We start from the raw sequence: 26,594 nt of genomic DNA, 5'->3' as shown, positions 1-26,594 counted from the left end.
ATCTCCTTTCTATTCGTCATTGCGATGACATTCACTTTGTCTATATATGAACAGCAGGTTAGTTGGTGATTAAAGGCTCACATGCGATACCTCGACAACTGAACACTGGGGAGCCGCTGGACTCCCCAGCGGTTCAACCGCATTCTGTAAATTTGTAAGCGATCCTTTAACATACGATGGGCCAAATGTGGCAGGGTGTGAGAATTGGAAAGTAAGCGATTTTGGGAGAGTTTTTTTCCCCATTATTTAAAAGTGGCAATCAATTACACTGGGGGGGGGGGGGGGGGGGGGCAGTGTTTTTGCCATGCAATTGATTGCCGCTTAAAACCCCCCCCCCCCAAAAAAAAACAAAAACTGCCCCCCCCCCCCCCAAAAAAAAGAGAAAACTGTCCCCAAATCACAAAGTTTTGGATTCTTACACCCTATTACACTTGCGATCTCCAGACCCGATGCGAACGGGACCACACATCGGATTAGAATTGGAGGTTAGGCAAATATGATTTGGGCACTTTCCCCCCTATTTCTCGGCCCAATCCGTCAGAATCGGGTGAAAAGGGCCAAAATCGTATAAGTGTATGGCCAGCTTAACTTCTGGCATCTTCTTGCCAACATCACGAGCAAGTTTTCTCTACTGCTTGCACGGCCGGAACATAATGTTCATCTGATCTTGTAGAGAATACAAACATCTATGTAGCCTTAAAGAATTTGTAACAGGCACTTACCAATGTGATGTTTCACCAATTAAGCAATGACCAGCCGCTTATGGTACAGAGGACTACTCTGGTCTAAGCCCTTGCAAGTTATTTTACAATAACACTATTACAGTATATAGATGGATTTTAACATAACAATCAGTTAGTGTTTTTTTAAAGATACACATATTTCCTTAGCAAATTCAGAAATCTGTTCTGACCACCATTTCCACTGAAAATAATGCGGCAGTTGGCAAATAAATGCCTGAACTGACTTGTCTCGAGGCCACAGTAATAATTCATATTTATTTTATTTTGAATATACTTAATTTAAACCTTTAAACCGGCAGTACATTTTTACAGGTTTTATACACCAATACAAATCCATGGTCTATTGAACATAATAAAAATATCACACAATTTCTGATTTGTAGGCAATGTGATCTGATCAGTAAGATTACATTTACAAGTTGCTCTACGGCTTGGATTGTTTTGTCTGATCTCAGTGTATACAAAAATCTCAGTAAATTCAAAAATCTTTATGAGAATTTTAGAATATTATATAAAGTTGTATGCAAAGGTTTAGGACTGGTAAAATTGCATGTTTCATTGAATCTCTGATTGAGAGTGGTTCTGCACATGTAGCTGCACAAATATTTGTTTTCTAAATCTATAGCCCTTTACACAGTAGGTGATATTGTTCCAAGTATCGCCTAGTGCAGGGGTGGCCAAACCTGTCCTCAAGATCTACCAACAGTTCATGTTTCTCAGGTAACCTGTGGATCTATAGTAGGAATGAATGCAGCAGGTTTGAAAATGTGTCAGTTAGTAATGACTACAGCTGTGCACCAGGTAGGTGATTTGGAAAACGTGGACCGTTGCTAGATCTCGAGGACCAGTTTGGCCGCCCCCGGCCAAGTGTGTACACTCAATATTGTTAACTCCCGCATGTCATTAAAGATTGATGTCTTCCAAACATGCAGGTCAATTTGGCAATATAGCCAAGAGACCTGCATGTTTAGAGGGTCCCGGTGAGGACACTGAACGATATTGGCAACCGAGAAGAGGCCAGAGATCTCTATCAGACGATAACATTTTAAAATTTACAGTAGCTGCCTTGATCATCTCGTAGGTCATGCAGCCAGCCTATGGTCCAAGGTTTGCTGTTGCTCTAGGATGCAGTTTTGGATCCGTAATGCAGCAGGAGCGGTCACATGACCATATTAGTGTTATAGCTGCTGCTTCTATGTAAGCGTCAGCAATAGCAACTGCAAGCACATCTGAATTAGCCCCACTGAACCATCAGAAAGCTAATGTGTTACTATCTCAGTCACACATTGTCAAAATAAAATGGCTTTATTAAGTATAAAAGGAAACCAACCTCAGACAATTCTACATCTGAATAAATGCTTGGCCTCTTTAAACTCCTTCTGGATGTTGAGTCTATCTGTAATGGGTGCAGGGCGAGCGTGGGACACAATCCCCTCCTCTCACAAAACACCCCTTAACGATCGACTTGAAAATTAATATAATAATCGATAATAATTACAAAGCAGGGGAAAATGAAAGAATATAAGGGTTTCCAGATTGAAATTCCACAGTCAGATACATCAGCAAGAAACTGGAAGTAAAGTGGAACTTGCAATCAAGGCTCAATCTGGAAAACCCAGAAAATGATCTGTTAGAACGTCTGCTGAAGTGGTCAGATACGCAAAGCAGAATACACACGTCACATTGACAGAGCCCTGGCCCCCAGTACAGTGCGGCTTACACAGTAATGATCTGCACATGGAGCGGTCAGTAGGAAACATTTCTATGACTTCATCACCAAAGTCAACATCTGAGGTCTGCAGAACAATAATTAGAACAGCCAGCATTTTTTGGAACAAAGTACTGTCGGCTGATGAAACTAATGTCAAGCATGGGGGTGGATTTATTAGGCTTTGGTACTGGAGTGACAGAGGAAATATAGTCCAGGTGGGAGAATAAATTCAACTCAACATCTACAAATTCTAGATGCTGATTGCCGAGAGTCAGCGTAGAAGCTGGAAGGCAGATGACTATTTTCAGAGAGATGATCTTGAACACACCTTGAAATAAAGCACTTACGGGATTGAAAAGCTCAAGGCTTTGGAATGGCCTTTGCAGTCCCCAGACTTGTATATTACTGAAACCCTATGGGGACATTGTGAGCATGTGTTGCCTGCAAGATGACCTCGGAATATTTATAATCTAGAAAAGCCTTTCACTGGGGAGTGGGAAACAACTTCTAAAGCCAGAATATATTTGTAGTTGGATATATGTTAGTAAGCTGAGTTCTACCATGCAAGGTGTTACATAGTACTAACTAAGGACCTTATTCTGCTTGGTGCGGTCCGTTCCGAATTATTTCGGAACTGACCGAACGCCACGCCGTGCGGACATTCTAAGAACACACGCCCACAGTTGGTCTGCATCCCTTCGGACGGACTCACTAAGAAGAGGGAGTGTCTTCGGACTTCATCCAAACGTGCGTGTGCGGTGGGAACACAAAGATTCTGCACGGTCTTACCACGTCCAAACGGGAAGCTGGCCGTACGCACCGATTTGGTGTATTTCCGCAAACCTCACTACTCTAATTGGAACTCATGCTTCTGCAACATGACACACTTATGCAATTAGCCAACCTCATTACAAATTGTTTATTTTTAAATTTAAGTAATTAATTCCTAATTGATACTTAAACACATTACTAGCACTTTAGATTAACCCTTACATCATGTTAAGTGGTATTACTTCATTGTTGCCCCTTTACCTGTCTTAGTGGTTCCAATTGAACCTGTGAAAAGAGTGTAATTAATCACTAATGAGTAGAGGAGTGGATTGTATTGTGGTCAGCTGAGAGTGCTTCAGGTGCGGGCGTACTAATTGGGCGAACCGAATGCCTAGCGCATGAACAAGTGGTCTCCGCAAACGGAAACTTGCTTATGGACACTGCATATTTCATGCGTGTTGGTTCGCTTGCAGTCGGTGTCCTCTCCGAATGCACGCCTACCACAGTTCATGCACTCCCACGTGTACGCCCCGATTTACGCCCAGTTTTGCCCACTTTGAAACCACGCCCTTGTGTACTCCCACATGGCGCCCATATTTCCCGACGCAATTCGGTGCACATTTCTGGACGGTCTTGGCGAGAACGAGTGCGGAGACACTACGTTGCACATGCGCATGGCGTTGCCTACGCATGCGCAGACGGCTAAAATGCGCCCTCCGAAAGAATTCGGAACGGACTGCACCAAGCAGAATAAGGCCCTAAGTGGCAGGGTTCCACCAAATCTTGAGCACCAGTTGTGCTGGTTTGTTGTAGATAGTCACTGGGACCCCATAGTGACATTCATATTTCAGTATGGATGGTGTAATGGTTAGCATTACTGCATCACAATACTGAGGTCATGGGTTACCTTCTCACCATGGTCCTAACTGTGTGGTTTGTATATTCTCCCCGTACTTAGCCAGGTTTCCTCCGGATACTGTTTTCCTCTCACAATCCAAATATATACTAGTAGGTTCATTGGCTATCAACAAAAACATACCCCTGGTGTGTAAGCATGTGCCTGTACATGTCTGTAGGCCAGACTAGATCAGTGATGGCTAACCTTGACACTCCAGCTGTTGTTGAACTACACATCCCAGCATGCCCTGCTACAGTTTTTGGCCATGCTAGTTCAACAACAATTGGAGTGTCAAGGTTAGCCATCACTGGACTAGATGGCGGTTCTTATTTGCAATGAAGTTCTGTGTGTCTATATGTCAATACAGGTAGAGTCTCCTATATCTGGAGATCTCTTATCCGAAATATTCCAAAAAACATGTTTTTTTTTAAATATTTTGGATGTTTTTTCCCTGCTCCTTTTTATATACTTACCAAGTCCCCTGATGTCCTCGGCGGCCTTCAGGATCTTCTTCAGCAGTCCCAGGAGTGCACCGTGCATCATTGGCGCGCCTGCAAACGAAACGCATTGAACCCCTGGGACCGCTGAAGAAGATCCTGAAGGCCGCCGGGGACGCCGTGGGACCAGGTAAGTATGTTTAAAAAAATATAAAAAAATCCCAAAACCATAAAATCTCTTAACCGAAATGCTTGTGGTCTCGAGCATTTCACATAAGGGATACTCAACCTGTATAGTCAAGTTGTTGAAAGACATATCGACAAGAAGAGGGTTGACTTCCAGCATGTCGACATTGACAAAATGGCAACATGGTGACAATATCGACAAGCATTTTCACCCTTAACATTCATTCGAGTTTTAGGTTGACATGTTAATCATGTTGACATTATAATGAGGTTTTGTTAATCTAATTATCACGTACAGACCGACCAGGGGTACTCAAGCCTTCGAATTCAATTGTAAATCTGTGTTTGGTGCAATTCAGAATGTAGCGACCATGCTTATCTTGTAAGATGTCTTAATTTATCTACAACTATATTTAATGAAGTAATAGCCATTCTCTCCTGTAATCTTCTCCGGTTGTCCTATAGAAGTCTGAAGTGTAACAGATCCGGTTTGGCCAGTGTGATGACCATAAATCTGAAATAGTCCTGTCTGCCTGCCAGCTGCTCCTCAGGGACGCTGGAGTCCAGAATTCAATATTTCTACATGGACAAGACAGCTTGGATTTAGACGTGTGACCTCTAAAATAATTAAAGTAAGTGAAGCATCCGTGAAAGCACTGGAAGTTTACAGCGTCCTTTACTAACAAACTCCCCGAATGCAAATCTCATTATACAGTCACGGTACAGGGCTGAGAGAGCTTGTGTAAACTCATTTCTTGCTCTGGCAGCAAAACAGAATGAGCTAATTTGTGTGAAGGCGGAACACACAGAGTTCAGTTGTTCATAGAAATTAAGAATTACACACTGCAATGATAATTATGAGACAGAACAGAGATTTGCTTCATATCATACTAAGAATCTACTTCATCTATGCTGACCCTCACCTACACAGCTCTCGGGTGCCGGACGGCTCCCCGACAGTGGGGATTCCGACAGTCATTACTCCGACGTCGGAATCCCGACTGCTCCCTTGTGGGGGTCCACGACCCCCATAGAGGGAGAATAAAATAGGTGGCGAGCGCAGCCACAGTGCCCGCAGCGTGACGAGCGCAGTGAGCCCACAAGGGGCTTCATTGCGCTCCCCCTGCTGTGCAGTTGGGATTCTGACGTCAGAGAAATGACTGTCGGAATTCCGACTGTCGGTGTGTTATACCACACCCACAGCTCTCACCCTCTTCCCCTCTCGCCGCCCTCATCTCCCTAATGCTAAACTGGGTTGGCTGCCTCTCACTCCGATCTCTAATGCCCTTGTACTCATGGGGCAACGTGAGCAGTGTGCTGAACGATCTGTCACAGCCTGTGTTCTCAATTGAGAGAGCACTGGTGATAACTAGACTTATACTGCATGCAGCATAAATCTAGTCAGGTGACAGCGACACGTGGAGCTGGCATTGCTGGGGTCAGATACACGGGCGATTCGTGCTTAATTTCTAAGCGATCTAGACAGATCACTCAGAAATGGGTCTGTAATCACCCCGTGTGTATGGCTAGGTAGATCCATTGCTGCCGTTTAACACATGGAATGTTCCCACTGGGCCTCATTCACAATTAAGAGCAAACTAAAGAAAACAAAAAAGTTTGCACCTGGAATGAACCATGTAGCCATGCAAGGGGTGCAAATGTATTTATTTTAATTTAAACCCTATTAGCTTCTAGCTATCAACGTACAGACTGTACTGGAAAAATGACAGAAGTCGATTGGTTGCTATGATCAAATTTTCCATTTTTATCTCTCTCCAAGACTTGTGTAATCTCCCCCGTTGTGTCTCTACTACCAGCACACTTATCTCTCTTAATACAGTGTAAGCTCTCACAAGCAGGGCCCTCCCTCCTGTGGTATAATTCCTCCACACTATATTTCTATGACCTGTGCTAATATATGATGGTGCATCCCATAACTGTATTATGCGGTCTACCCGGTGCGCTTCAGTGCTGTGTGCGGTGTGCGGTGCTGCAAAACTTTGTGGTGCCCTATAAATATACATATGTAAAAATCTATATCTATATATGTCTCTACGCAAGATAAAGGTTTAGGATTCCAGATAAAGATGTGATATAAAATGTGTCATTTGGGCCTATTCTGCTTAGCAGGTAAATCAGGACTTTGCAGCAGGATAGAGAAGCGCTTATAGTATTCACTAACCAAATCTAACTACCATGACCCTAAAATCACCAATGATAACTGTTTCAATTTGTTGGATTCTATGCCAAACAGTGGAAAATTGCTTTTTTAAAAACAAAGAAGTCATACAAAGTACTAAAATTTTGTTTGAAATAAAATCCGAGGTGAAAATCTAAATAATGTAATTTTCATTGCTTGTTTCAATTAATTTGCACAATGGTGTGTGTATGTGTATATATATATATATTACATAATGTCGACATTCAGAATGTACACACAGACATTAAGGCGACATACTGTAGCGTTACAGGTGGTTACAGCCCTAAGCTTAACCGCAGCCTAATCCCAATATCAACGGTCAACTTTCTGACTGTGTCATCATTATAAGTGCATATCATAGTAACTGGAGTTCGGAAAGTCCCTCCAAAGTGAGCGCTGACTCACCCATTTCTTCTAAAGCTGTGGGAGGCGAGACAGGGACAACGCTTAATACAAATAAGTACCAAATTCTCTTTTATTTCATATAAATGAATGCTTTAAAAATAATTATGTTGTCATATTACATTCTCTGCGAGGAGAGTCATTGTAGAGGGACTTTCCAAACTCCATGTATAATATACTTAGGGGAACCCTTCTGTGCTTAAAAAGGGGAACAGGAGAGGTCATAAGTTGACATTAAGAAGAAAGAGGAGGGTGGGAGCAGTTCTCTAAACATAAAGAAACCCATTCTGCATTATCATAGAGTGGGAACCTTGACTTTCCTACTTGCGAGTACCATAAACCACCCTTCATGACAGATCCACTTTGTGATGCTTTAATGACATTGTCTACCAATAAATTCTGTGAAATGGTCACTTATCAGTGAACCGCCAGGACAGAGATAAATCCAAAACCATGCTTGCAAAATACAATCACATGCATGGTATCCGCAGCAACGCGCCGTGTCATAAACATATAAACATGTGACTAGTGCATCACACTACACATGCCAAGTATCCTCAGATTCCAACAGTAATGTAATTTGTGCTTGGTGGTTTTCAACTGTGGGCAGTGAAATAAGTGGGTTCTACAACGTTACTTCTGTACAGTATAGTAAATTAAATAAAACCGCTTCCGTTTTTGCTTCATAAAATGTATCGGTTATGTGTTTTAGTTTTTTTATATGTATTTTAATTAGTTTGATTTTTTTTAATTCGGGCTACATGTCTACTAATAAACATAGAAAGGATAACTTTGTATTTTATAGGCTTAGTCCTTTACTCAAGAGAAAGGCTTTTTGGTTTGGCTCACGACCTAGGAATTCTCGCAGCAAATCCATTCCATCCACGGAACCTCCGGGTTTCAGGATAAGGTTTCTGTATTTCATTCCAACCTAGAAGTGAAAAAAAAAACAAAGAAAACCACGGTACTTTGTAGCCAGGATCTCAGCCCCACAGAAAAGAGCGGAGGGTAGAAAAAGGTGACAGAAGATTAATTGATCTGCCAGGTTTTACTGTTTAGTTTGGCGGAGATTCAGTCACTATTCCCCACCTCCACAAAGGTCATTAACCTACAGAACTAACACAAGAGCCTGGAAAGAACCACCACACGCTAATTATTCGCTGAGGGTCTTAGCTGATGTTTCAACTGGCAAACAAAATAATTTAGTTGGATTCAGAGCATGTGGAAAAGTCCTCGGACACGGTCTACTTAATGGTGTTAACGGCATTTAATGGGAAAATGTTCCGATGCAGAGGGGAGCGTTATCACAGCTTGGAAGGAGATAAAATAGAGAGCAATAAACTGCCAACCAATCAGCTCCTGTCATTTTTGAAACACAGGCTTTAATATAGCATTTAGCAGCAGTTAGTACTGTATCTCCCTCTAAAGTTTTCATCTCTCCCACAGTAGCTCACTCTACGCATTCTCACAGATATATATCGGGCTAATTCCAAGTCACGCGAGGCTGCAACCTCTTTGGCATCTGTAGCCATAGTTGCCGCTGTGATGGCATGCCACCATCGTTCACACCATCAAATTGTGCGCTAAACCCCACCATGTGCTGCAAATTGAATTATTGGTAAATTATCAGAAGACAAACCCCATCACAGAAAAATGACTTGCATGGATGTCCTGGGTTCCCCTACGCCTGGCAAGGGCACGCATCACAACATAACTATTGTCGGACAGCAGTTACTAAAGCTGGAAACAAATGAGATGATTTATCAGAAGTTCAACTGAACAACCCATATATGGTGAAGTGGCATCACAGGTGTGTACCCCTGATATGTCTGTGAATGATGTTGCTGACAGCTATCAGGTTGGCTGTGCAGCCTAGATATAGCAGCACATTGTGCTGTGTGTACAGGCAGTCAGCAGAGCGCCCGCAGAGGCTGTCAGGGACTGACATCACAACTGGGTAGGCACATGTAAATGCCCGTTCAGTTGGGATTAGGGAGGCCAATCCCGGGATCAGCAGGATACTGGGATTTTGCCCTAAAATCGTTGGGATTTGAATCAATTCATTGATTCAATTAATTTGCACAAGTGTATGTGTTTGTGTATGTGTGTGTGTGTATATATATATATATATATATATATATATATATATATATATATATATATTGTGGGGTTTTAGCATCAAACGGGTAGGCACAGGTGAGGATTTGGCACAGACTTAGACAGTGACATCACGGCTTGGGTCCAAAACAGGGCTTGCCTGAGTTTTATTGCAGCACTCAGAGCAAGAAACTAACAACAGCCTTTACACTTCAGGCAAAACAGAAAACAAAAACCTGCTCGTCTGAGCTCTAACTAAACAGAATAAACGTCCCTCTCTATACCAGGGCCACACTATGTGACACTGGACACATACAGCAGATATAGATCCAGTAATGCAGTACTTACAGCCTTGTCTCTCTCTAGCAGCAGCTTACTGCCTCCAGCACCCAGGGAGAGAGAGAGCCTCTATGGAAAGGGCTGACTCCTTTTTAAAAGAATCAGGTGCTCTCCTGATTACCAGCCCAGGACAGAACACCCTTTGTAAGCTGGAGCTTACCACACAGATTGAAATAGCCTGCAGTCTATATGCCATAAGACAGGATTCTAGGGGAAAGGTACCTGCCGTCTATGACTTTCCCTGCCACTGTCTTACATACCCTCCCCCTCTGTTCGAACCTGTGGGGTCGGACACTGTCTGCCAACTGGCAGTATGTTCGGGATAGGGCATCGGCATTACCCTGAAGCCTTCCTGCTCTGTGTTCCACTGTAAATTTGAAATTTTGCAAATTGAGAAACCATCTCGTGACCCTTGCATTTCTCTCTTTGGCTTGGTACATCCATATAAGTGGGGAGTGGTCAGTGATTAATCTAAAGGAGCGTCCTAAGAGATAGTACTTTAGAGATTCAAGGGCCCACTTGATTGCTAAGCACTCCCGCTCAACTATACTGTAGTTTCTCTCCGCAGGTGTGAGCTTCCTGCTCAAATATGTTACCGGGTGTTCCTCTCCACCAACTTCTTGGGAGAGGACAGCACCTAGTCCCACATCAGAAGCATCAGTCTGTACGACAAACTCTTTTTTAAAATCTGGAGTGATCAGGACTGGTTGATTACAAAGGGCCACTTTTAATTCTTGGAATGCCCTTTCAGCCTCTGGGTTCCAGCTGACCATAACTGCCTTACCTCCTTTGGTAAGATCGGTTAGGGGCGCCGCCATGGTTGCAAACTGGGGAATGAACCTACGGTAATACCCCAGAATTCCCAAAAAAGCCCTGACTTGTTTTTTTGTCGAAGGACGAGGCCAGTTTTGGATAGCCTCCACTTTATTTATTTGAGGCTTTATTATACCTCTCCCGATAACATACCCCAGGTAACGTGCCTCCTCGAGGCCTAAAGTACACTTTTGTGGGTTCGCTGTCAACCCCGCCTCTCTGAGGGAATTTAGGACCGCCTGGACTTTGGGTAAATGACTCTTCCAGTCATCACTAAAAATTATGATGTCGTCTAGATATGCCGAGGCATACTGACGATGGGGTTTAAGAACAATGTCCATTAACCTTTGAAAAGTTGCTGGAGCCCCATGCAACCCAAAAGGCAAACAGAGATATTGAAACAGACCATCGGGGGTGACAAACGCTGTTTTCTCTTTGGCACTATCGGTAAGAGGTACTTGCCAGTAACCTTTAGTTAAGTCGAGGGTAGAGAAATATCTAGCATGACCAAGTCTTTCAATTAACTCATCAACTCTTGGCATTGGGTAGGCATCAAATTTTGATACCTCGTTCAGCTTCCGGAAGTCATTACAGAAGCGCAAAGAGCCATCTGGTTTTGGAATTAATACAATCGGGCTTGACCACTCACTTTTAGACTCCTCGATAACCCCTAGGTCTAACATTTTCTGGACCTCCCCAGATATGGCCTGTCTACGCGCTTCTGGTACTCTATAGGGTTTTAAGCGTACCCGAACTCCAGGTTCGGTGACAATGTCATGTTTTATGGCTGTGGTGCGCCCTGGAAGTTCTGAGAACACATCATAATTCCTTTGTACTAACTCTTTAGTTTCCTGCTTCTGGGATTTGGACAGGGTCTCTGACACACGCACCTCTGGGCTATCACTAGAGGGGGCACTTACAGCTGTCAGAGCCTCTCTGTCTTTCCAGGGTTTAATTAAGTTCACATGGTACAACTGTTCTTGCTTCCGTTTACCTGGTTGATACACTTTATAATTTACACTTCCCACTTTTTCGATGATCTCATAAGGCCCTTGCCACTTAGCAAGAAATTTGCTTTCTACGGTGGGCACTAATACCAACACGCGATCACCTGGGTTAAAGCTTCTTACCCTGGCTGACCTGTTATACACTCGACTTTGTGCTTCTTGGGACTGCTCTAAGTGTTCCCTGACTATAGGCATGACCGCAGCAATTCTGTCTTGCATAAGAGAAATATGCTCAATGACACTCTTGTAGGGTGTAGTCTCCTGTTCCCAAGTTTCCTTTGCTATATCAAGCAGTCCACGAGGATGTCTGCCATATACTAGCTCAAAAGGGGAAAAACCTGTGGATGATTGGGGCACCTCACGAACCGCAAACATCAAATAAGGCAGAAGACAGTCCCAGTCCTTCCCATCTTTGCTCACTACCCTCTTCAACATCCCCTTTAATGTTTTATTAAACCTTTCAACAAGACCGTCAGTTTGTGGGTGATACACCGATGTACGGAGATGCTTAATTTTCAACAGTGTACACAACTCTTTCATGACTTTAGACATGAAGGGGGTTCCTTGATCGGTAAGGATCTCTTTGGGTATGCCGGTACGGGTAAACATGTTGAAGAGCTCTTGTAATTGCAGATTAATTTGCTGCTGTTCCTTTAAGGCTAGTCTGTTGGATTCAAGCAGCAAAACATTGGTTTCAGCCTGGGCACGCATGGCCTCCTCATGCACCTTTTGCTGACATGCGTTTGCCTGCACCAAGTGTTTTAAAAGGTCCTCCATTTTAACAGTCTCCTGTTGCAGTGTTACAGCAGCCTTTAGCCAGGACATGCAAGTATCAGTGCACTCCAGACACTCACTTGTGGCTGGTTGCCTTTAGCAACAACTTCCAGCTTGCTGTAGCAAAAAGTCCTATAGTTCGATGTATGTCTCTTTAAGTGAGATGCCTGCTCGCATTCTCCACCATATGTGGGGTTTTAGCATCAAACGGGTAGGCACAGGTGAGGATTTGGCACAGACTTAGACAGTGACATCACGGCTTGGGTCCAAAACAGGGCTTGCCTGAGTTTTATTGCAGCACTCAGAGCAAGAAACTAACAACAGCCTTTACACTTCAGGCAAAACAGAAAACAAAAACCGGTACTTGTGGAGTATCACGGCTCCCACGACCTGCATCGTATGCAGATCGTATGCTAAAAATCGCATCGCATCGCATCGCATGTGGCATACGATGGCATACGATGCGATGCGATGTTTTACCGATTTTTGACTATTTTAGCTCAAAAATCGTATGCCATCGCATAACATCGTATGCCATATGTAGTGGCATACGATGTCATACGATGCGATACGATGTTTTACCGATTTTTGAGCAAAAATGGTCAAAAATCGGTAAAACATCGGATAACATCGTATGCCATATGTAGTGGCATACGATGTCATACGATGCGATACGATGTTTTACCGATTTTTGAGCAAAAATGGTGAAAAATCGGTAAAACATCGGATAACATCGTATGCCATATGTAGTGGCATACGATGTCATATGATGCGATACGATGTTTTACCGATTTTTGAGCAAAAATGATGAAAAATCGGTAAAACATCGCATGGCATCGTATGCCATCGATGCGATACGATGTTTTACCGATTTTTGAGCCATTTTAGCTCAAAAATCGTATGCGATCGCATCGGATGCCATACGATGGCATCCGATGCGATGCGATGGCACCCGATTTTGCACTGAAATGCATCAGAATGCCATTTTTCATAGTGCACCACCCCCACTATCAACGTCAACCCGAAGCGTGGCGAGCGCAGCGAGCCCGCGAGGGGCGGCGGTACGCGTCCTACGACCTTTTCATACCCCCACTATCCACGTCGGCGTGGAGTTGAGAATAGAATAGTGTGGCGAGCGCAGCGAGCCACCGAGCCCGAAGCGTGGCGAGCGCAGCGAGCCCCGCGAGGGGACGCGGATACCTTCACAGCTATACGCGTCTCCTCGCGGGCTTTACAGGTATCCGCGTCCCCTCGCGGGGCTCGCTGCGCTCGCCACGCTTCGGGCTCGGTGGCTCGCTGCGCTCGCCACACTATTCTATTCTCAACTCCACGCCGACGTGGATAGTGGGGGTATGAAAAGGTCGTAGGACGCGTACCGCCGCCCCTCGCGGGCTCGCTGCGCTCGCCACGCTTCGGGTTGACGTTGATAGTGGGGGTGGTGCACTATAAAAAATGGCATTTGGGGGCATTTCACTACTTTAATACACATTTCAATGCATTCTGATGCATTTCAGTGCAAAATCGGGTGCCATCGCATCGCATCGGATGCCATCGTATGGCATCCGATGCGATCGCATACGATTTTTGAGCTAAAATGGCTCAAAAATCGGTAAAACATCGTATCGCATCAATGGCATACAATGCCATGCGATGTTTTACCGATTTTTCACCATTTTTGCTCAAAAATCGGTAAAACATCGTATCGCATCGTATGACATCGTATGCCACTACATATGGCATACGATGTTATCCGATGTTTTACCGATTTTTGACCATTTTTGCTCAAAAATCGGTAAAACATCGTATCGCATCGTATGACATCGTATGCCATTACATATGGCATACGATGCCATGCGATGGCATACGATTTTTGAGCAAAAATGCTCAAAAATCGGTAAAACATCGTATCGCATCGTATGACATCGTATGCCACTACATATGGCATACGATGCCATGCGATGGCATACGATTTTTGAGCAAAAATGCTCAAAAATCGGTAAAACATCGCATCGCATCGTATGCCATCGTATGCCACTACATATGGCATACGATGCCATACGATGGGAGCCGTGATACTCCACAAGTACCCAAAAACCTGCTCGTCTGAGCTCTAACTAAACAGAATAAACGTCCCTCTCTATACCAGGGCCACACTATGTGACACTGGACACATACAGCAGATATAGATCCAGTAATGCAGTACTTACAGCCTTGTCTCTCTCTAGCAGCAGCTTACTGCCTCCAGCACCCAGGGAGAGAGAGAGCCTCTATGGAAAGGGCTGACTCCTTTTTAAAAGAATCAGGTGCTCTCCTGATTACCAGCCCAGGACAGAACACCCTTTGTAAGCTGGAGCTTACCACACAGATTGAAATAGCCTGCAGTCTATATGCCATAAGACAGGATTCTAGGGGAAAGGTACCTGCCGTCTATGACTTTCCCTGCCACTGTCTTACAATATATATATATAGTACAAAATGCCGACATTCAGAATGGACACACAGGCATTAATAGGACAGAGGAAGACAGGATTAGGAGACATTATATCCTACCTCTGGGTTCATTATTCCTTTCTGTTTAAAACAACTATAGAAGATATCCATGGAGAAGACCTCACTCCACAAGTAGCCATAATACTGTCCATCATATCCTCCGGCCAAATGCCCAAAAGTAGCCGGCATGTTTGTACCTACAAGTTACAAAACAGAAAGTCATATTAAGGACTGAAGTTAATGAATACAGATCAGCTACTGACTCTCTACACTTGGTTTGGTCAACCTGTGGCTCTCCAACTGGTGTGTACTAGACCGAACATCATGTCCCATAATGCCAAATCTGCAGGCCTGGTAATTACCTGAATGGTAATTACCAAGCCTGCAGATTTGGCATTATGGGAAATATTTTAGGATGAGCAAATTAACCTAAAATGGAACAAATGTGAACCTGAATGAATGATATTACAAAACAAGGGCTGCACGTGCTATTTTCTACCTGCAGGGAAAGTAATGCCTACTGTACTTCTGCATATATCACACAAATACTGGGAAACTCTGTTTTAAAACAGTCATTTAGAATTTAGTCAGGATACTGCAGAACGGTGTTTCTTAAATACAGTTATGTTTGTGACACACTAAAGCTGGTTCTTCATAAACTGGGTACACTTTGGCCCATGAATCGATAGACCATCGGTCAGTGTTTACCAGTGATATGTCTGTGAAAAGTATTGTACATAGGTACATCAAGCTGTATGCAAGGGCAATCCCACAACCACCTGTAAACCCTCTCCAATTGTTCTGCAGATACATTTTCTAGTGTGTACCCAGCATAAAGCCGTTTACACGCGGCGCAATGTGCTAGGCAATTTTGACCAGATAGTCACAATTGCCTAGACAGGTTAGCCAGAATTGAACCGTGTGTACACTGCTGACGATAGCGATGGGCGACCCCACGTCATCGATATCACCTGGCCAAATAGATTGTGCAGGTAAGGTAATTTTGGCCTAGTCAAAATCGCCCATGGGCTTAGCCAAATCTGCTTTGCCTGCCTGCCGTATGTACACCCCTTTAAAGTGCATGTTATCCATATCTAATTGCTAGGCAACAGGTGGTAATTACTGACTGGCATGCTTTAGAAAGGCCACAGGTGGTTCAAAATGATTAAACTTGTGGTTCTGTAATGAGACCTAAAAAGTTGTTCTAAAAGAATTCTAATTCTGGCTACATATATTACCTTAAAATCACCCTCTTGAATCGCAACATGGTTTTGCAAATGTGTAAAACTGCACCTTCCAGACTGATTTACTTTTAATTTTAAATTAAATGTTTAGTTCTGTGTGAAATCTATGGTAATTTTCCATTCTTTAGTTCAGTGGTTCATAAACGGTCCTCAATGCATCCGAACAGTCCAGGTTTTAGGGATTTCCCATGCTTAAGCATAAGTGGCTTAATTAATACCTCAGTCCATTTTGGTGTACTCATGTGTGCTCAGCCATGGATAGCTATAAAACCTGAACTGTTAGGTGCCCTGAGGACCGAGTTTGGAACCCCTGCTTAAGTTACTGTATTCTGAATTAAAAAGGCTAAAGAATACCTGGGGTAGCGGATATACCCAGAATCTCCTCTGAGTATTTAGCATATTCACTGGCAGGATTAGCGGAGGTCTTTGTGTGGAGAGACTGGTCGAGTTTACTGAGAACAATCTGGCGAAGAGTCAGGAGACCTAGCATTAAGTAGAGATGATAATAATAATACAAATAATAACAATGATAATAATAATAATAATAAATGCTTTATTAGACACATAGGACCTTGATTATGAATTTTGCAAATTGAGCGAATGACTGCATATGTGTATTTTACACACCGCACATGTGCAAGCCCAAAAAGCGTCAGGAATGCGTATAGATTGTAAACAAAATGCGGTTGGAGGTTGACTGGCAAGAAGTCGGTGTTTGGGGGTGGTAACCTGCAGTTTTCGGGTGGGAAAAAACTTTCCCAGGTGTTTTAAGGGAAGGTCTGTGACGTCAGCAATGGCCTCGATCCAGTGGCGTAAGTTTCTCCCAGTTGCCCGGAGGCAAGAAAAATATTGATACCCCCCCCCCATAGCTCAGTCAGTAAGGTGTCTGTCTCCAGTAAGACAGGTCATGGGTTCTAATACAGGGTGACACTTGCAAAAATCAAGTTAGGAGGGCGAGTCAGTCACAGAAGTGAGATTGATGGCTTTCAGTTAACTGATTCAAACTTGCAGTGGAGGAGAGGTGCCCCCTTGGAAGCAGGAGCCCGGAGGCAGATGACTCCATTGCCTCCCAGAGTTACGCCTCTGCCTCAGTCTGTCTCAGTCGCAGATTTGTGGAAGGGCCAGAGCTACGCACATTTGCACAGACTGGAAAAACCATTTGATGCTCCAGGATAGCGTATGGATTTGCGGGTGGATAGCGAATAGTGAACCATTTGCAATTCTTTCATAAATTTACATGAGGCGTTTTTTTCTTTCTGTCTGGGCGGTGGCTAACTACGCACAGTCATCTGCAAATTTGGACAATAGTGATGAGGTCTGAATCAGGCCCATACAGCAGTATTTTACCACATTTAATGGATTCACTGGGGGCGATAGCCGGCAGTTATCAGGGATTATGCTGTGAGTCCCTCAGACACGCCAAGCATAATTCCCGATAAGCAGCCCTTATAGATGTGATAACACATGAGTCCAGATACTTATCTCAGGTCCCATGCATTATCAGCCCAAAGCAGGAAATTGTTCTCCCCCCTCCCAAAAAAAAAATGCTTTAATTGCATAGCCCGATAAGGACCATCGATTAAATATCGTGCAATCACCCCAGATTTTTTTAGTCAAAAAATTATTGCGGCTATAGGATACCGCCCAAACACTTTCATTGCAGAGATTTGTTTGCCAAACATTAGAACACTGTACAATGTGATCTTTCAATGTAACAGCTTACTTACGAGAAGAGATTCATCTTTGTATTTTTGAACCCTTGTGGCACCATATAAATAAAAGGACAATATTGATGGAGTCCTGCAGAATTCAGTGAAATCTATTTACACACATCTTAACTAGAGATAGCAAATGGGTGAATTATAGTATAGATACCTGTGTTTGCTAGTCTTGATTCAATTAATTTTTCCAGTAGTTCATCTGGAACTGGACTACCGTCTATGTAATGGCCAGACATTCTCTGCAAGGCCTCTCTCTCCCATACCCAGTTCTCCAGCATCTGCGATGGAACCTCAACAAAATCCGTCTCGACGTTTGTGCCGCTAAAACGAGCAAATTTTGTCTGTAAATAGATGGGGAAAAATAAGTAACTCTGGGGCAGATGTATTAAGTTCGGTGAAGTGATAAAGCAGTTATAAGGAGGAAGGTGATAATGCACCAGCCAATCAGCTGTTCCTTAACACAGTTAAGAGTTGACTGGCTGGCGCATTATCACTTTCTCACCCCTTTATCACTTCACCAGGCATAATACATACACTGTTTTTTCTTTAAATCCTAAAAATAAAGGCATACTTTTAAGTAAAAATAAATAAATATGTAACTAGCCATTTAAGGAATAATGAAATATTAAAGGAGTATTGATTCTGCGTGCCCTTAATTCACTTGTATTTGGATTCTGCCTGAATAGTGAACCTAATGCTATAAAAGTAAATAATCCATTTTAGCCAATGCTAATTTCCCTAGTACCTGCGCAGTTATGACCCAATTCAACTTTCTGTCCCAACGATAGCCTTAGTAAGGTAGTGACTGGTAGGCCCACAATGTGATGGCATTGTTCTACCACCCAGAGTTCCCAGTTTCACATACTGCATAACGGCATTGCCCAGCCTGAGACCCTTTTGGAGTACATATGTTAAAGGATTCCCGCACATGGGTAATTATTTTGGAATATAATCTGGAGGGAAATTATAATTTTTGAAATCATATTTCTTAGTTAATAAGATTCATTGTGATTAGTATTAGAGTACGGTCATCAAATGTTTAGCCGGGATCCTGGGGAAATAAGTTTTTCTCCGTTCCTACTACCCATCTCACGATACAAGAAATACAAGAAATTTTTTAAATCCTGGGATTCGGGAATGAAAAATGATCAATCCCATGAATCCCGGGATTGACTTAATGGTGGCAAATTATGCCCCACCGCATAAAAAAAAAAAAAAAAAACACAACAAAAAAAACACATTTGCGCAAGCCCAGGGATTTTAGACCAAAATCCCGGAATCATGGGCCAACCTACACCAGATGTTGCTTTTCCTAAACGGCACTGCACATGCAGCAAGTTGCAGATAAAGTCTGTCACGGCTCCTGCTGATTGCCTGAAGCAATCTGTACTCTAGTTCGGTACACAATAAAAATTAACAGTTACAGTACTTTGTAATGTTGGACAAACAGGCCATTTCCAACACAACTGATGGACCTACCCAAAACCATGACCAATCGGAATTATATCTTACTATTAAGCTGTGTCGTCACAGTACTGTACTCTACTAAATGATAAATTCACTCCGCCTCACTTCTCAGGCTCTCAGCGGGGATTCAGTACTGAATCCCGGCGGTCGGGATCCCGGCGTTCATAGTCCCGACGCCGGAATCCCGACAGCCGAAATGCCGACAAGGGGGGGACGTGTATCGCCCCCTCTTGCGGGCTCGCTGCGCTTGCCACGCAGCGGGCCCGGTGCCTCGCTACGCTTGGCACACTAATTTATTCTCCCTCCAGGGGTGTCTGGATTTCAGCGGTCGGGATTCTGAACGCCGGGATCCCGACCGCCGGGATTTTAACTGCATCCCCTCAGCGGACACCCATTGATCGCTTGTAAGGGAGTTTTCCAATTTCTCTCCCGCCCGCTGCTGTAGCAGGGGATGCAGAGCGGGTAGCGCACCTCTCCTGCCTAGTGTTTCCCTGCTCGGCAGACTGTAGGTGTGTGCCAGCAATGGCACCACTGGCACACACCTTGCCCTGATCAGGTGCGATACATCTTGGATGCTAGAAAAGCACCTGTGATGTATACCGACGAATCCGATCCTGACTTATCTTATGTGCTGCACAAAAGATCTAAAGGCTTTGATCCGATGCACAAGGGAACACTCATCAGATTGGACCGGATGTCAAACACCTCTCACTTGACCAGTTTTCATTAGATCCGTCAGGAATCGGATGAAAACAGGCCAAATATGTTCACAGCCCTGTCACTCACTAACAGATTCTAGCACTCTGCATCTTCTAAAACCCATCCAGTTCCACTTCCCTGTCTATGTGGTCACTCTCTACTATGGTGCTTTTACCAGTGTGGTCTCTATTTCAGCACTAATATGCAGACAAGACCTGTACTAGAAGCACCACAGCAAAGAACGACACCACTGGCAGGAAAGATGAACTGCATGGGTGCTAGAATAAACACAAGACCTACTCCCTAATCACAGGACAGCTTTTCTGGTATCAGTCATACAGATAAATGGCCCACAGATCTTGATTACCCTAGACTCCTCCCCCAGACTGAGAGGCAAACAATATTCCCACCTTGCCTTTAACCCCTTCCCGACATTTGACGTACATTTACGTCATGGTCGGGAAGCACTTCCCGACACATGGCGTAAATGTACGTCATGGATTTAAACTGTCACCGCGTCTATAGACGCGGTGACAGTTTCAACATGTCTGCTGTCCCTGACAGCAGACATGTCCGTGCATGCCCAGGGGGGGCTGCGATGCCGCCCCCCCGTTGGCGATCGCTGTGATTGGCTGTTCAGTGTGAACAGCCATTCACAGCGTTTTCCTGTGTCACCGGCGAATAACGTTCGCCGGTGACACGGGAACAGAGGTGATTGGTGCTGTAAAGTACAGCACCAATCACCGCGGGGTGTAAGGGTGACACTGGTGTCACCCCACCTCACCCCGCCCGCCCCCAAAGGCCGTGATTGGTCCGTCGGACCGACGGACCAATCACAGCCAAGGAGGGGGATTTAAACTAACGGTGACTGCACTGCAGACGCCATTCCGGTCTGGAATAGCGTGCAGTGCGGTCACCGTACCCCCCTGCCGCCATACTGACCAGAACCTTGCTCCATACTTGCTCCATACTTACCTGATCGCTGCTTCATCACTGCTTCCTGGATCCTGTTGCTACTTGTGCCTTCCTGTGAAATTGTGCTGCTGCAGTGTACTAGCTAGATAGAGAGATAGATAGAGAGATAGAGAGAGATAGAGAGATAGAGAGAGATAGAGAGAGATAGAGAGAGATAGAGAGAGAGATAGTGTCAGAGAGTGCTATATTTTGTGCTGCTGCAGTGTGATATAGTTATAGATAGAGAGAGAGAGATAGAGAGAGAGAGATAGATAGAGAGGCCTAGTGACAGAGTGCTATATTTTGTGCTGCTGCAGTGTGATAGTTATAGAGAGATAGAGAGAGAGAGATAGAGAGAGATAGTGACAGATTGTGCTATATATTTTTTATATAACTGACTGCTGCCCCCTCCTTTTGTGCTGATCAGTATAAATTAACTGATCAGCAACTTTTTGGGGGCGCAGGTTTTTTTTTATATATAGATATACCTGTCAGTGCTGCTGCTGCAGTGTCATAGAGTGATAGATAGTGAGAGATAGAGAGATAGAGAGAGATAGTGACAGAGAGTGATAGAGAGTGCTAAATTTTGTGTCTGCTGCCCCCGCCTTTTGTGCTGATCACTATATCTGAGGTGATCAGCAACTTTTTTGGGGGTACAGAGGTTTTTTTTTTTTTATATATACCTGTCAGTTGCACCAAAGGTTGTGCACCTGCTGCACCTCACTGGTAATCAGTGTCGCATCACTGATCACCTTTTTTTTTTGTGTGTGTGCTGTGGGGTCTTTTTTTAATTTTTTTTTTACACACACTGTGATTTTGTGGGTGTCCTGTGGCCGCTGTGCGCTGATCAGTGACGTACATCACTGATCATCTTTTTCGGCACAGGGTTGATCTATTTTTTTTTTTTTTTGATCAAATTCCTGTTGCCTTTGAGCGCTGTTCAGTGACAGACGTTACTGACCAACATCTGTGCTAAATTTTTGGCGCAGGACCTTTTTTTTTTTTTTTAACCCCTTAAATTTTTTATTTTTAACCCCTTCATTTTTTTTTTTTTTTATTGGTATAAAGTATTTTTTTTTTTTCTGCACTACATACACACTACACACTACACACTACATACCCCCCGGATTGAAATAAAGTTTGTACCCCCCCCTACACTATACACGTGTTGAAACATTTCACTACCAGTAACACAAAAATAAAAATGGCATCCCAAATGTCCTCCCAAATGTCCTCCCAAATGTCCTCCCAGTCATCCAGGAGAATGTATTCAGTGGAGGAGGCATATGCCATGCTTGCTTCTGACTCTGACACAGCCAGTGATGCAAGCGGGGAATTTGAAGGATTTGCCTTAAGCTCCTCTTCCTCCTCTGGTGATGAGGGACCCCCTCAAAGACGCCCCCGTAGAGCAGCTGAGACCCCCCCCCCAATAATTGATCTCGTATGGACCCCACCACCAGACAATTTTGAGCCCCAGGTTCCTGAGTTTTTGGCCATGCCAGGAATCCAATTTGATTCCACAGGTCTCAGAGAAATTGACTTTTTCAAATTATTTTTCTCTGATGATTTTATAAATTTAATGGTGGACCAAACTAATTTATATGCCCAGCAGTTTATTGCTCAAAACCCCACGTCATCATTTGCTAGGAGGACCCCTGTAGATGCAGTAGAGATGATGACGTTTTGGGGTCTGGTGTTTCATATGGGCATAGTAAAAAAGCCAGAAATTAGGCAATATTGGAGTACAGATGTTCTGTACAGTACTCCATTTTACCGTATGGCCATGACCCGGACTCGATTTGAGACAATTCTTAAATTTATACATTACACCGATAATGCACAGTGCCCACCCAGAGATGATCCCACCTTTGACCGGCTATTCAAAGTCAGGCCGGTCATTGATCATTTCAGTGCCAAATTTGAAGAGGTGTACATCCCTGAAAAATGTATTTGTATCGACGAGTCCCTTATACATTTTAAAGGAAGGGTTAAATTCCGCCAGTACCTTCCCAGTAAGAGGGCAAGGTATGGCATAAAAATGTATAAACTGTGTGAAAGCACCTCAGGGTACACCCACAGGTTTAGGGTTTATGAAGGGAAGGATTCAAGAATTGAACCGCCAGAATGCCCCCCCTCCCTCGTAGGTGTTAGTGGGAAAATTGTCTGGGATTTAGTGCACCCCTTCCTGGATAAAGGTTATCACCTCTATGTGGATAACTTTTACACCAGCATCCCCCTGTTTAAGGCCCTTGGTTCAAGAGGTACAGCAGCTTGCGGTACTGTGCGCAAGAACCAAAGAGGCCTCCCAAAAACGCACATTGCCCAAGTAATGAGAAGGGGTGAAAGCAGGGGAATATGCAACGAAAATATGTTGTTGGTCAAATATAAGGACAAGAGGGATGTCCTTATACTGACAACAATTCACGGAGACAGTACCACCTCCATCCCTGTACGAGGTACCAGTACCCACACCTCCAAACCTAATTGTATCCTGGATTACAATAGGTACATGGGCGGAGTTGATCTTTCAGATCAGGTACTGAAGCCGTACAGTGCCCTGCGGAAAACAAAAATCTGGTACAAGAAGGTGGCCGTGTATATCATCCAGATGGCACTGTATAACGCTTACGTGCTATTCCGTTCTACCGGCCAGAGGGGGACATTTATGCACTTTCAAGAGGAAGTCATAAAGGGCCTAATATTTGGGAACCAGCAGGCAGAGGGCCCCAGTACTTCTAGTACTGGTCCCCGTATTGTACCAGGGCAGCATTTTCCTGATGAAATCCCCTCCACTGGAAAAAAGGGCAGGGCACAAAAAAGGTGCAAAGTTTGCTATAAAAAGGGAATAAGAAAGCAAACTATTTTCCAGTGTGACACTTGCCCCGACAAACCCGGCCTATGTATAAAGGAGTGTTTTAAAATATACCACACATCTATGGAATATTAGGTTCATAATTTCACCGTGCTTCGGGGGTCTTGCTAATGCCACATAGCACCCACCATTCATTCCACCAGAATCTGAGCCGCAAAATCCAAAAATCACTCCTTCCCTTCTGAGTCCTGCCATGCACCCAACTGGTATTTTTTGGTCACATGTGAGGCATTGCCGTACTTGGGAGAAATTGGGGCACAGATTTTGGGGTGCTTTTTCTCCTTCATTCCTTGTGAAAATGAAAAATTTTGAGCCAGAACTGCATTTTTGTGTAAAAAAATGTAATTTTTCATGTTCACTGCCCACTTGTATCAAAATTGGTGAAACCCCTGGGGGTTTGAAATGTACACTATACCCCTAGATGAATTCCCTGAGGGGTGTAGTTTGCAAAATGGGGTGACTTGTGGGGGGGTTCCACTGTATTGGTGCAACATAGCACCCACCATTCATTCCACCAAAATCTGTGCTGCAAAATCCAAAAATCACTCCTTCCCTTCTGAGTCCTGCCATGCACCCAACTGGTACTTTTTGGTCACATGTGAGGCATTGCCGTACTTGGGAGAAATTGGGGCACATATTTTGGGGTGCTTTGTCTCCTTCATACCTTGTGAAAATTAAAAATTTTGAGCCAGAACTGCATTTTTGTGTAAAAAAATGTAATTTTTCATGTTCACTGCCCACTTGTATCAAAATTGGTGAAACCCCTGGGGGTTTGAAATGTACACTATACCCCTAGATGAATTCCCTGAGGGGTGTAGTTTGCAAAATAGGGTCACTTGTGGGGGGGTTCCACTGTATTGGTGCTTTGGGGGTCTTGCTAATGCGACATAGCACCCACCATCATTCCACCAGAATTTGTGCTGCAAAATCCAAATATCACTCCTTCCCTTCTGAGTCCTGCCACTTTTTGGTCACACATGAGGCATTGCCGTACTCGGGAGAAATTGGGGCACAGATTTTGGGGTGCTTTGTCTCCTTCATACCTTCTGAAAATGAAAAATTTTGAGCCAGAACTGCATTTTTGTGTAAAAAAATGTAATTTTTCATTTTCACTGCCCACTTGTATCAAAATTGGTGAAACCCCTGGGGGTTTGAAATGTACACTATACCCCTAGATGAATTCCCTGAGGGGTGTAGTTTGCAAAATGGGGTGACTTGTGGGGGGGTTCCACTGTATTGGTGCAACATAGCACCCACCATTCATTCCACCAAAATCTGTGCTGCAAAATCCAAAAATCACTCCTTCCCTTCTGAGTCCTGCCATGCACCCAACTGGTACTTTTTGGTCACATGTGAGGCATTGCCGTACTTGGGAGAAATTGGGGCACATATTTTGGGGTGCTTTGTCTCCTTCATACCTTGTGAAAATTAAAAATTTTGAGCCAGAACTGCATTTTTGTGTAAAAAAATGTAATTTTTCATGTTCACTGCCCACTTGTATCAAAATTGGTGAAACCCCTGGGGGTTTGAAATGTACACTATACCCCTAGATGAATTCCCTGAGGGGTGTAGTTTGCAAAATGGGGTCACTTGTGGGGGGGTTCCACTGTCTTGGTGCTTGGGGGGTCTTGCTAATGCGACATAGCACCCACCAAAATTCCACCAGAATCTGAGCTGTAAAATCCAAAAATCACTCCTTCCCTTCTGAGTCCTGCCATGCACCCAACTGGTATTTTTTGGTCACATGTGAGGCATTGCCGTACTCGGGAGAAATTGGGGCACAGATTTTGGGGTGCTTTTTCTCCTTCATTCCTTGTGAAAATGAAAAATTTTGAGCCAGAACTGCATTTTTGTGTAAAAAAATGTAATTTTTCATGTTCACTGCCCACTTGTATCAAAATTGGTGAAACCCCTGGGGGTTTGAAATGTACACTATACCCCTAGATGAATTCCCTGAGGGGTGTCGTTTGCAAAATGGGGTCACTTGTGGGGGGGTTCCACTGTATTGGTGCTTGGGGGGTCTTGCTAATGCGACATAGCACCCACCAAAATACCACCAGAATCTGAGCTGCAAAATCCAAAAATCACTCCTTCCCTTCTGAGTCCTGCCATGCACCCAACTGGTATTTTTTGGTCACATGTGAGGCATTGCCGTACTCGGGAGAAATTGGGGCACAGATTTTGGGGTGCTTTTTCTCCTTCATTCCTTGTGAAAATGAAAAATATTGAGCCAGAACTGCATTTTTGTGTAAAAAAATGTAATTTTTTCATGTTCACTGCCCACTTGTATCAAAATTGGTGAAACCCCTGGGGGTTTGAAATGTACACTATACCCCTAGATGAATTCCCTGAGGGGTGTAGTTTGCAAAATGGGGTCACTTGTGGGGGGGTTCCACTGTATTGGTGCAACATAGCACCCACCATTCATTCCACCAAAATCTGTGCTGCAAAATCCAAAAATCACTCCTTCCCTTCTGAGTCCTGCCATGCACCCAACTGGTACTTTTTGGTCACATGTGAGGCATTGCCGTACTCGGGAGAAATTGGGGCACAGATTTTGGGGTGCTTTTTCTCCTTCATACCTTCTGAAAATGAAAAATTTTGAGCCAGAACTGCATTTTTGTGTAAAAAATTGTAATTTTTCATTTTCACTGCCCACTGGTATCAAAATTGGTGAAACCCCTGGGGGTTTGAAATGTACACTATACCCCTAGATGAATTCCCTGAGGGGTGTAGTTTGCAAAATGGGGTCACTTGTGGGGGGGTTCC

The 26,594-nt window shown here is 43.9% G+C and overlaps 1 protein-coding gene across 2 annotated transcripts in view; it reads right to left on the bottom strand.

The window, feature by feature from the left end:
- Positions 1–371: 371 nt before the first annotated feature.
- NLN (neurolysin) overlaps positions 372–26,594 on the bottom strand; it is an 85,023-nt gene continuing 58,800 nt past the window's right edge. For both annotated transcript variants that reach the window (XM_083152670.1, XM_083152678.1), the window contains 4 exons: positions 17,988–18,174; positions 16,467–16,595; positions 14,929–15,065; positions 372–8,279 (listed from right to left, as the gene is read on the bottom strand). In XM_083152670.1, the coding sequence (XP_083008796.1) occupies positions 8,148–8,279; positions 14,929–15,065; positions 16,467–16,595; positions 17,988–18,174 (585 nt within the window). In that variant the 3' untranslated portion in view covers positions 372–8,147. The remainder of the gene's footprint in view (positions 8,280–14,928; positions 15,066–16,466; positions 16,596–17,987; positions 18,175–26,594) is intronic.

The sequence above is a fragment of the Crinia signifera genome, chromosome 1, assembly GCF_055691185.1.
Source record: "Crinia signifera chromosome 1, ASM5569118v1, whole genome shotgun sequence".
Classification (NCBI taxonomy): Eukaryota; Metazoa; Chordata; class Amphibia; order Anura; family Myobatrachidae; genus Crinia; species Crinia signifera.
This window is presented reverse-complemented; position numbering and strand designations above follow the sequence as displayed.